The sequence below is a fragment of the Vulpes vulpes genome, chromosome X (genome assembly GCF_048418805.1).
Source record: "Vulpes vulpes isolate BD-2025 chromosome X, VulVul3, whole genome shotgun sequence".
Taxonomy (NCBI): Eukaryota; Metazoa; Chordata; class Mammalia; order Carnivora; family Canidae; genus Vulpes; species Vulpes vulpes.
Genome location: NC_132796.1, coordinates 1438255 through 1451237, shown reverse-complemented (window position 1 = coordinate 1451237; position 12983 = coordinate 1438255). Strand labels below are relative to the sequence as shown.

Genomic DNA, 12983 nt, shown 5'->3' with positions numbered 1-12983 from the left:
CCCAGTCCTGCTCCTCTTCTAAAGCTCGGGAGTGATCATGATGCCAGGATCCGATTTTTGTACACATTAATTTTAAAGCATCCATCTTTGGGGTTTTGCTGCGTCTGTGGACAGCCTTACACAAGGGGAGGCTGAGGTTTCTGAGCCTTGTCTTTCTGGCTAACAGAAACCAGCTCCGTGTCTGGTGTTGAGGACTGGATGATCCCCTAAGCGGCTGATGTAACCCCACACATTACATTCACTGCCCCTCTGTCCTCATCTTACAAGTTAGAGATTACTTTGAGGCTGCTAGTAACAGACATCGGGAATAAATGCCATAAGCGAGAGAAGGATGTGTGCTCTCGGAGGGGAGCAACCGCAGGCTGGCAGCCTCATTGCAAATGCACGCTCTACTGTCCTCTGCCTCATGGCCTCAGGATGGCTGCAGCAGCTCCAGCCATGACGTGGACATTCCGGGCTGCAGGAAGCAGAGCATTCCTCCCAGTCGAGTCAGCCCCGGCAAAGCGGATTTTGCAGAAGTCCTAACCCCGGACCCCTGCTTCCATCCATAGATAGAACTGGGAATTGAGAGATGCACTCTTTCAAGTGGGCACATATCAGCCCCGGTGTTAGAATCAGGGTTCGTCTCAGCCTGAAGGTGAGGCAGCCTTTTTTTTTTTACTTGACTTGACTAAGGTCTTTGATACATCATTTCATTGCTAAATTAAGTGACTTCTTAAGCATATTTAGCCCTTGCTGCTCATTTATAAACGTCAGGAATTTCTGCAAGAAATCTCCTCCAGGGATTTTTTCTTTTTTTTTTTTTTCCCGTCCTTTATGACTTTTTTTATCTTCTTGTGAGTCAGTCTTTTCCAGTGAAATGTCTTTCTGCTCACAGAACACTATCAGTATCCAGCTCTACATCACTGTGTTTCTTTTTTTAATGCAAAACCGACTGGGTGACGGGCACTGAGGGGGGCACTTGATGGGATGAGCACTGGGTGTTATGCTGTATGTTGGCAAATCGAACTCCAATGAAAAAATATACACAAAAAAATGCAAAACCGAGGCAGAAGATGGGACGCCCAGCAGGGGGTGGGGGCGTGGAGAGGATGGGGGAAAGCCCCGCCCCCCCAGGCACAGGGAGCTGTGTGCAGACCCTCTGGGGTAAGCGGGATTCACAGCAGGGCTCGGGCACTCAGAGCTCATTCACAACCTGACCGGACAAGCCCCAGCTCAGTCTCCAGGGCTCTGGTCTCACAGTGAAACATTGGCAAGGAGCCTCTCACCGGTTAGACCGGCTGTGGCTTAACTAAGGGGCAGGACAGACCCCTCCCCTCCGCTGTCCGCTCTGAGCCAGCTTGAGAGGAGTTTCCTCCCACTCAGCAAATGGGGAGCTTTGCACGCGGTGTCAGATGTCCCTGAATCCCCACGGCTGCCTGCCCTCCCCTCCCACGCCCTTGTAGCCAGCTCTGCCTGAGTGTGAGCACGCCCAGAGGGGTCCCGGGGGTGCACTCCAATATCCAAACTGGGGAAAATTTGCAGAATGTGCTCAGCTTTGGGTGGCCCCAAAGATCAGCTGGTTATCTGATCCAGTGGGGCGCTCACCGGCACGTGCAAAAAACCCCACATATTTGGACACTCTACCTCTCACAGTGTCCCCAAGAGTGAATGCCAAACCCACCAGGGACCTAAACATTAGGAGAAGAATCTGCAAAACATTCAGAAAAAAAAAAAAAAAAACCTCAGGACAAAATCTTTGTTTTTGGGGGATTGGGAAGAGATTTTTGTTTTTAAGGATACCCAAAGCCTGATCTACTATTCAAAACTTGATAAATGAGAGTTTATCAAAAGTCAAAGCTTGAGTGCTTCAAAGAGCACCGTGAAGAAAAGGAGAAGATAAGCTGCGGACCGTGGGGAAAAATATTTCCAAATGAATACAAATCCATAGTAAGGAGACAAACCATCCGGTAAATGAGCAAAGACGTGCGGTCGTTTTACTAAAGATACGAATGACTAATAAGCATGTAAAATGATAATTGGTCTGTGTTTCCTAATTCAGGAGTGGGGGCCAGAAAGAACCCCCGTTCTGCTTCAACTTGTCTGCAGTCCAACGCCAAAACCCATCAGCACTCGGGCTGCTCGTGTGCATTCAGGTAGCACTCAAGGGTTTCAGCAGGATACGACCAACTGAGGACACTATACTTTGTTACTCTACATCTACGCACCTTCACCCACCCTACAACGTCAGGATATCTACAAGTGCTTCTCCCACATGCCATTGCCTCCTGCCCCCAAATAATAATTGGAAAATATTACTAGGAAAATACAATGTAAAAAAAAAACCCACACAACCCTCTTTTAATGCACCAAAATATTAGTGATAGTACAGGTCAAATCTCTTGCGGATTCAACTTCTACAACCGTGTAGTCCTGACTTTATGTAGAATAGATTCTGGCGTTGGCATTATTCAAGGAACAACACCATATTATGTTATTTAGCACCAAATATGTTATTTAGAAACCTCAGAATCAACTATTCATTTATTGAATAAGCACATGTCACAGTGCCTGCCATACAGAGAACTCAATAACCATGGGATGGATGGGTGGATGGATGGATGGATGGATGGATGGATATATGAGTGGATGGTTGGATGGATAGGTGAGTGGATGGAAGGATGGATGGAGGGATGGATGGATGGATGGATGGATGGATGGATGGATATATGAGTGGATGGTTGGATGGATAGGTGAGTGGATGGAAGGATGGGTGGGTGGATGGATGGATGGATGGATGGATGGATGGATGGATAGACGGATGGATGAAAGGATGAGTGGATAGGTGGATGGAAGGATGGATGCAAGGATGGGTGGGTGGATGGATGGATGGATGACTGGAGGATGGAAGGATGCATGAATGTGTGGATGGGTGAGTGGATGGGTGGATATATGAATGGATGGGTGGCTGGCTGAATAGGAATATGATGGCTGGATGAAAGGATAATGGATGGATGAAAGGATAGATGGATAGGCGTATGGATGGATATACCAGTAGATGGATGGATGAAAAGAGGTATGATGGGTGGATAAATGGATGATGGATGGATGAATGAGTGGATACGTGGATGTATGGATGCATGGATGTGGTTGGGTGCATGGATAGACTGAGTGAATGAATGAATGAATGAATGAATTCACAACAGTGAAAAACAGTTTTAGGAAATGGGCAGCTTCCCTAGAGAGAGACCTTTAGGGAATTTCACACACTGAGAAGTAAATAGCTCTACACATTTTCCTGCAATTAGGAAATCTGGGGGAAAAATGTTGGTGATTTAAATTTAGTGTAGGACAAAGACACCCACATCCCTTCCCTCTGTTACATATAATATACATCATTCTGATGGCTCAGGACGCACGCAAACACACACCAGAAGGGACACCATGTCGCTGTTTCAAAATTTTAATTGAAGTGCATTAACATCCATTCACATCAGAAGACAGAGACCAGTATGCAGAACAGAAGTCCGTGTTGAACGGACACCTTAAAGCAAGGAACTTGTGTCCAGAAACAGGAGTTCTCTTCCCCACAGAAGCTGAACCAGATTCAAATATCCATCATCTGGACTCTTTCCTCCTTCTCAGTATGTCAGACCCAGGCTCCTGTTTTCCATAACCCGACACCACAGCACACAGCACCCACGGTCTTTCCCCAGAATAAATATAGTGTCGTTCTCATGGCTGATGACCGTCCCAGCTCAATCCCTATAAGGCTATATCCATATGGCTATCTTCACTTAGCTCTGGAAGCATCCTAGGTGTGATGCCAACCAAGACTGCAGACCATCAGCCACCCAGACGTAAAGGAAACAACCCCTGCATAACTCACATCTTGCAGAAGCTCACATCACAACTAATGTCATGTACTCCCCCAGATTCCCCTACCCAAGGGCTCACCTGCTCAACATGATGTAAAATGTGGCCAAACACACCCACCCAGCTATAGCAGGGCCAACATCACTTGGTCCAAACCTATCTGTACGAAACCTTTTGATGTTCCACGCCATGTGCATGATAATGCATTCTAACTTCAAACACACACACACACACACACACACACACACACACACACACACACACATTTCCCTCTCTTTAGGACAGTGATGCCTGTTTCTAATTATGATTGTGGTGGCCATGAGCATTGACCCTGTGAGCTGTTCCAACACACTGCATGAATTCACAAAATTGGGGGTACTTTGGAAGATGAGGATTTCTCCTACAGCATCCAGTCTCATAAAAGTGAGTATTCTCCCCCAAACAGGTGCATTGAAATGGTCTGGAGAACACAGTGACTTGACTCACTACTTGGGACTGAGGTAGTGATATCCAGCATAGAGCAGTGAAGTGCACTGGACGGCAAATGGATCTGCCTCTAAACCAAGAGCCTCCCCAGATCCTGTTAGTGTGAACGAGGTGTCATCAGAACCGGCTGGAGTAAACCCTTGGTTCTCCCAAACCAAGACAACGCTCTATGTCCCAAGCCAGCTAGAGTCTCCCTTCCACGTTACCTCCAGCGTTTCCCCAGTTGGGCATCCATTAATGGCACCTGGCAGTCCCACTGGGTTTTGCAGAAGAGAAATAGCAGCTGTAGTGTCTCCATGAGAATTACCCTCATCTGAACGTCTCCCTAGTCCTCAAGGAAAAGACTTTCCATCGTTGAGGCTTCCTGAGGTCCTGAATACACACACTGGTGTCATTAGCTCAGGGACAGAAGAGAATCTGCAGGGACGTCTAACCCTACATAGGATAGGTCATGGTAGCACCTGCCCAAGGCAGCATCCCAGAGCTCTTTGGAGCAGGACTGGAGAGCGCAAAGAAGGGTCTACCAGAAGTTTATTCCTGCTCCCGTTTGCTGAAAAGAACTGGCAGCTCAGGGAAGCCAAGAAGGCATGGGTAGCTTGGATCGGCAGGGCGGGAGCGGGGAGGTAGGGGGCTTTAAGCTGAGTTTTTGGCGGTCTACATAATTTTTGTGAGGCACTCAAGTTGGTCAGCCACAAATAGAGGCACATAGTTGAACACCTGTTCCCTCTGAAGGGCGTGGAGGAGATGTCCGCGTTCACGGGATCATGCAACAGAACACTGTCTAACCACACACGGCGTAACACGACCGCTCGGGTTACTGCAGAAACCGGTCCAACTTCTCCTGGATGCGCGCGAATGCATCCTTCCCCATGTAATCGATGCGTCCCTCCTCCCACTTCCTCCTTTCTTCCTCGGGACTCAGCTCCTTGACCTTCTCTTCAATGGAAATCTCGAAAACCGACATGGCCAGGTCAACCTAGGGACGACAGACAGGAGACAGTTTTTGAGGCCATCACTGGGGTGACATAATGTCTGCTTTAGCCACTGGTTCTACAAATGAAGCTCAGTTCTTCTGAACAAAATACGTGCTGAGCCGAATATCACACTCTTTGAAGACGATGCTTTTCCTGGCCACGTTTTGTGAAGTCTTACGAAATACCATTCTACATGTGTTCACTTTTGCGTTAGAAGTGTTTTAATTTCTGGCCACTAAACTGATTTACGCACACACTCGCACCTATTTAATGCTTCCACGCACCCGAAGCCTCAATGTCTTGCATCACCGCATGTAATGAAACTACGTGAGATCAAGAGAATGGTTGCCATGTATGAATAAAGCCCATAGTAGTTTGGACCACCCGCAAAGCCATTTCAGCAATAACCCCAGTGGTTTTCTGCTTGCAGATGGCGCGGTTTTTATCTTCCTAAAGCCAAAATATGAGAGAATATATAAACACACACATGTGCAATCACACTCGCCTTTTCTTTGGCACCCAATGAGCCAACAAAAGTAGTAAATACGTTTGTTCTAAAAATTTCTTACCAAGGATTAGGAAAAGACATCTAGAAATATGCACGTGGTGATAATATACACACCCACAGACGCTACAGGGGACACCCAGGTACTCCCCAGACGCCGTGTGCGTTGGTGGGATAATACCAGATGGTTCAATTCGACTTTCGATGCCACTGGGCATATGGTACGTACTCTCTACTCTAACTTTTTGCAGGTGTCTTTGAAGAGTTTGTATGGATGACTTTCCGTGTCCTACCCTCGTTTCCATACGTTATGTTCAAACATAGCCATCCTATTGGTCAAGGAAATAATAGGAAGAGTTAATTTTTTTTTTTTTCTTTTCCAGCATACCTTAGCCCTTCTCTCCTCTAAGAGCACTTGGATTCAGGCTCAGTGCATGTCTGGGAAGTTAAACTTTCTAGAATGAACAGGATGCATAGCACACATGCTACTGTACTGCTCAACACAAAACAGTGTGCTGATCGCATCATCCATGATACCAAGAAGAGGTACATATCTAGGAAAACCACAAATTCCCTTGATTTTATGACACATGGTATTATACAAAACAGTGAGGGTCATCCACAGGACAGTGGAGACACACATAGGAGGAGAAAGTGAATGTGCCCCAGTTAAGCAGACAAGTAGTGGAGCGCCTGTTTCCTGGGTGCTCACAACACCCCCTCATCGGGATGCATCAGGTGCATGCAGGTGCATCGCCCCAGAAGGTGCGAGTATTCCTGGTGCCATCCGCTGGGAACAGCCAGGCTAAAGCCCTGGTGGTAGCGGTGGCGCTGATCCTTATGAGCAAGGCACTGTCACAGATTCTTCTAAATCACTCCTGGGTCTAATCCCCACCCCCATCTCCCACTTTCTCAGGTGGGCACCCCTGTCTCCACTTCATGGATCAGAGAAGGTAATGAACTCACCAACAGTCCCAAACCCACCACACCACACGGCTGGGCTGTCACATGAGGTCTGCTGAGCAGCACCCCCATACCGTGTTACCCCCTAACCGCTATTTATCCGAATCAGAGAGCCTCAGGGCCATAGCGCAGGAGCTGAATATGCTCATGTTCCACATGCCAGACAGCACAGGTTGAGAAGAAACCCTGTCACTGACACTTCTGGAAATAAGTTCAAAATACTGCATTTGGCATTTAACACACTGACAAAGAAGCGGGGGAAAGCGTACATGTTTTCTCCAGCAGTAAATTCTAGTAGAGGCATTGTACAAACTAAAATATGTATTACATAATAGGCCATATTGCGACTATTGCTATAAACTAAATATTTGTGATCCCCCAAAATTCATGCCAATCCTCAATAGGATGGTGTGAGGAGGGGGGCCTTTGAGAGGTGGTTTGGTCATGATGGTGGAACCCCCATGAATGGAATCAGTGTCCTTATAAACGGGACCCCTGGGAGCTTCCTCATCCCTTGCTCTGTGGGAAGACGCAGCAAGAAGATGGAGGTCTATGAACTAGGAAGCGCGTCTCACCTTGACCTTGGACTTCCAGCCCTCAGAATTGTGAGAAATAAATGTACCATGTGCATAAGCCCCCCTGTCTATAGTATGCTTCTATAGCCTCTCAAATGGACACATGTTCAATATTAACTTTCATCGGAGACCCAATGCCCGACTCTGGAGCCATATTAACTTTACTTAAAAACCAAAAGGTGTCATTCAATCACTGTTAGAAAAAGAAAATTGTTTTGCAATTGCTTTGATTAAACATATCCACAGAAAGAAGAACATTTAAGACAAGAACACAGAAGAGGAAGGAAAGGCACCACTAGCGCCATTTTAGCTCAAACATTCATCCCCAGATTTTTCTCGCTTTCATCCTCTTCATTTGAGACAATGGCTCGCTGGGCAGTTGTACCCATGCTCGCCGTACAGAACAGCAAAGCCCTGAATGTCAATTCAGTTTTGCAGAACAGTGTGCAAAGAGAGAAAGGCCACAGTGATTAAGGATGGGAAATAAAGTGACCAAGCACCCCACGCAAATGCCAGGAAGGAGAAAGACAAATCAGAAGTACCAAGAGATGCAGGCAGAGTCTTATTTCAAACAAAATCAAGCTGGAAATTGAGGTAGCAGTTGCCGCACAAGTGCTGCCGGCCCCAGAGATGGTGGATAGCTAGTGTCCACCAGGAGTGCCAGACAAGACAGTTAGGGTACCACCTCCAAAGCATCCTGAGGACTGGGGTCCCCGGTGACATCCACAGGGGGCTCCTGGCTTGGTTCCAAAATTTCCGGAGACGGGCCACCTTCCGCTTTATCCGCGGGCTGCTAGAAACATAACCATTGCATTGTTAGTCTGCGGACGGCCTCGGGCAGCTAGTCTTAACCACAAGGACAGAGAACTCTTTGCCAGGGGAAAATAACATCAAATGAACGTCTCGTGCCAAATGGCCCTTTCTGCAAAGACTTGAAAAGACAGGCCTCACCGCTCCCACCATCCACCCCCGCCACCCACTATTTCCCACACAAGATGAGATGCTGGAAGTTTCTATGGGATGCCCCAAAGGTAATTTTTCAGACAGGGATTCAATTACAGTTCAGCCCTGAACGACGTGGCATTAGGGTCATTGACTGACACACAGTCGAAAATCCACATATAACGATTGGCGCCCTGGAAACATAATTACCAATAGCCCAATGTTGACCGAAAGCCTTACCAGTAACATGAAAAGTCGACCAACATGTATTTTGCACGTTCTACATATTATAGAGTGTATTCTTATAATAAAGCGAGATGGAGAAAATAAAATGTGATTAAGACAATCACAAGATGTGAAAATACATTTATATAGTGCTATCATGCATTTTTCGGGAAGAAATCCGTGTGTAAGTGCACTCGTGCAAGTCAACCCTGTGTTGTTGAAGGGTTAACTATAGTTTATACCAAGTGCCCATGAAAGTAAGCTCGTGTCTCAATGAGCATAGCAGACTCTGAGTTCTATCTTCTGATGATGCATGGTAACAGAAGCTCAGATTCATGAGGGCACAGTTAGCAAAAGCAAGGGTATGACCCATAATCCCTTAATACTGATATTAAAGATAGATCCAAAATCCTACCAAAAAAAATCTTTTTAAAAGGGGGAATATGTGTTATGGTGATGTTACACCTTTGTCATTTCTAATGCTTCCTAAAGGGAAATGGACTGACCAAATGACCAACAGAAGTCTGAACAGACACTCGGGTCCTTTATGGACTAATCACAACACGTATTCGAGGTTGGGAAAACCATTCGGCAAGATCACAGGATGAAGAATAAAAGCATGGGGCATCTTCTCTGCTGTTCGACGGACACAGACACACCAAGAAAACACTAGGAGACACAGATGTGCGGGAGGAGTATAAATGAGGTGTACCGAGGTGCTCTGGGTCCCTGAGGAGTCTGCACATGGGGGGGAGGGTGGTGACAATGGGTCACACCTCACTCCAGCGGATGTCTCAAGTTCAGGCCACCCTATCGTCTGTCATAAAGAGAGAAAGAAAAGCACATTAGAATAACCCTCCTGCAAATATCTGAAAACACGCAAATATCTAGGTTGTTGGATTCCACGATACAAAGGCAGCACGACAAGGAACAGGTGAGGGGCAGACACGACCAGGGTCACCAACCCCTGCGGCTGCTCCACTGTGTTGGGCTCACACACTTCCGTCTTCCTTGTACGTAAGTGGAGACGCACGACGACTTCTCACCCACGCCACTGAGATGCACTGTGACTCACCTCCACTGAGGTGGGATATGCTTTTCCCACTCTTGCTCCTCACATGTCACATGAGGAACAAGATCCCTCCAACCTATTTCAACTGAGGTTCCACAAGAAAACAAACCCCTACAGAGAGCAACTCAAGGGATTATTTTCCCCATGCGTCCAAGGATGGTCCATAGCTACGGTCCTTCCAAGTGCACAGGAGAAAATACAGGGCACTGTGTGCAATGGCTGGCTTCAGTGGGGAGGCCTAATTCTGTCTCAGGAAGCCACAGTGGACATTGAATGTCCTAGAAGAAGCTGGAGCAGAACAACAGGAAGATATTGAATCCCACAATGACTGCATGGAGCCCAGCATGCCTCTGCCACCAAAGCTGACTGGGACACAGACATAGATTTTTACCTATTTGGGGCTAATACCCTGCGCCTAATCAATTCATGGTCAGGAAGCAAGTTTGTGCCCACAGGCTGGGGTCTGTAAATGATCCAAAGGCTTCCGCAAGATTAACCTAATCACGTCTGCCACAGAGGCTAGAGAACGCTGCCACATTGCCCCAATTCTCCTTGCAAACACACGCAGAAGTCATGTCGGCAGGCTGGGCTGCGCCTATAATATCAATATCATAAGTGCATCCGGCATCTTATTTCCCCTTTAGGCAAGCAAGAGGCTGTAGACAAGAGTTTAAGCAGACATTTCAGAGGTGCTATGAGGCCGAGGAACCCATAAATGATGAGGTGTTCAGGAGGGACCCGCTGTACACCGCAGGCTTTCATGAGGGACTCCACTAAAAGGAGGGGCAGAAATAGAGCGCTCTTACAGACACAGAAGCCCAATTTCACACCAGCTCAACCTCCCATGGGGTGTGGGCAAATCACCTCTATGAAAATTTCCTTCCTGGGGGGCAGGGGAGGAGCAATGCCCACTGGATGTTGATGATTCAAAACTCCCAATGATCCCTGCAGTTTCTCCATAAGCAATGTGCCGTGTGGTATCAATAATCACGTAGCACAGAGCAAGACAAGACCACATGAATGAAGAGCAAGAGGAAAAACAAAATCAAACCACAAGAAGCACAAGATCCACACGAAATCCCAGATATAGGATTTATCAGACATGGACTGTAATCAAGTGTAAGAGATACTTTAAATGAAATAAAGGGACAAGTTGGAGAATTTCAATGAAATATGGAAGCTGCGCTATTAACATTTTATGTTAATTGGGGTTAAAAATAAAATAGCTGAAATGGAGTGTTGAGACCATGGGTTTCACAACTGATGAAATGCAACGGAAGAGAAGATCGATCAATTGGAAAATAGGCCAGTGGAATGAAGCATTGAAGGAGAAATGGGAGGAAAGATGTAGAGAAGGGAGTCATAGATGCGGTAAACATGGTAACAAGTCCTAATGAGATGTCATCAGAGTCCTAAAAGGAAAGAAGAGTGGGGAGAGGGAGGGGGAGACAGAGACATACAGAGACACAGAATGCGCAGAAGGAATACAGGCTCAAGCTACAGCCTGCAAGTAGGACAAATAGGGAAAATAATAAAGCCCGAGCTGTTGATTATAAAACAGATAATCAAAGCTCAGGAGAAAAATCTTAAGGGCAGCCAGAGAGAAGAGATAAATCGCCCTCAAGTGCCTAAACACGAGTCTAGGAGATGAATCTGCAGAGCGGTAATGGGCGTCAGGAGATGCAGGAACAACATGGTCAAGGTGCCCTCGTAAGAGGAACCGCCAAGTGAGCATTCTGCATCCCGGAAAACCTGGCCGCAAAACGAAGGTTAAGTAAAGGAATTTTCAGATATACAAGTGGAGAGAATTTTTCAGCATGAAGCCTGAATTAAAATGAATAATAATAAAAAATAATAATAATAATAAATAAAATAAAATAAAATAAAATAAAATAAAATAAAATGAATAATAACGGAAGTTCTTTGAGGGGAGAAGGCAGCTGTTATTGACAGAATGAAACACGGAATGAAAATAAGATGACATAGGTAAGTGGACTTGGACGGCAGGAAGTGGTTACAGAATTAAAACAGACAACAACAGCACAAAATGTCAGGGGGGAAGAGAACAATCTGAAACCCTTCTGGGTTCTTCTACTTCCCAAAAGTCTCTAAGTCCTAAATACATTACGTTACATCAAAGTCAGGAATGACAATTGGAAAATCTCCAAGTAACCACTTAAAACGATCAAAATAATGCCACAGTGACATGGAAGTAGAGGCTAAAATGAAATAACTAAAAATACATTCGGGTATCCAAAGAAAGATCCAAAGAGAGAAAAATATCTTTCAAATCGGTAATAAAATAAATAAACCAACCAAAGGAGAGATTTAAACATAAATATCCCAGTAATTGTATCAAATGTCAACAATCTACCCCAGTTAAAAGGCAAAAAAAAAAAAAAAAAAAAAAGGAAATGGATAAAAAGAAACCAGAACCCCATTCCGAATTTTTTAGATAGTTCCAGCCTCAACATTAAGAACACGGAAAGATTGACAGGAAAAGGGCAGAGCAAAACATACCACGTAAGTACTAAGCAAAACGAAGCTTTAAGGCAATAAACTTTGGTAGAAATTATTTCATAACAAGACAAAGATGTGCCAAGACCATATAGTAACTTCACGCGTCTTGCTTCGTTAACAGCTTTACTGAAGTACCATTTCCATGCTATAAATTGGGACTAACCTGTACAAATGGGCAAATTTTGACACAGTCAAGAGAGCAAACACGTGTCCTCGCCACAAGTTTTCCGCAGTAATCTCTCCCTCCTTCCTCCACCATCCCCAGGGGCCCTCTCTCATCTTCTATCTGACACTGTAGATTATTTCACCTCTTCTAGTATTTTAGAGAAATGGAACCACTTGGTACATATCATCTTTTTTTTTTTTTTTTTTTTTTTTTGGTCCGGCTTCTTTGACTCGGTACGATTACGCTTTGCACATCGGTTGCCTGTCTCCGGAGGGCATTCCCTTTCACTGCCGAGTAGCATTCCAGTGTATGGACGGGCCGCAATGTGTTCACACTCGGACGTGTTGATGGACACTTGAGTCGTCTCCGGTTCTGAGCTATTACACATCAAATCTGCTGTCTTTGTATGAACATACGCTTTCATTTCTCTTGAGTAAATACCGTAGGAGCGGAATGGACAGATGACACGGTCGATGTATGATTGACATCTTAGCAAACTACGGGACTGTTTTTTCCTTGCAGGTGATGTAATGAGGTATGCAGAATAACCAAAAAGATCCAGGCAAAAATCGTAGGTTTTACAATAACACTATTTACAATGGCCTCAAAAACTAGGAATAAGTCCAGTAAAATGTATGCAAGATCTTTACTAGGAAAATGACCATACTGAAGGAAATTAAAGAAGATCTGTGGGTGGCTC

General features: G+C 45.6%; 1 protein-coding gene across 12 annotated transcripts in view; it reads right to left on the bottom strand.

Moving 5' to 3' along the window:
• The window catches only part of GYG2 (glycogenin 2), a 54910-nt gene that overhangs the window by 14494 nt on the left and 27433 nt on the right, over positions 1-12983 (bottom strand). For 5 of the 12 annotated variants that reach the window (XM_025984593.2, XM_072745012.1, XM_072745013.1 and 2 more), the window contains 3 exons: positions 9238-9342; positions 8044-8151; positions 3427-5317 (listed from right to left, as the gene is read on the bottom strand). The exons of 1 other annotated variant lie outside the window; for it this stretch is intronic. In XM_025984593.2, the coding sequence (XP_025840378.2) occupies positions 5156-5317; positions 8044-8151; positions 9238-9342 (375 nt within the window). In that variant the 3' untranslated portion in view covers positions 3427-5155. Of the gene's footprint in view, positions 1-3426; positions 5318-8043; positions 8152-9237; positions 9343-12983 lie in introns of those variants that run through there. 6 more of the 12 variants (XM_072745005.1, XM_072745007.1, XM_072745008.1 and 3 more) reach the window with 2 other exon arrangements.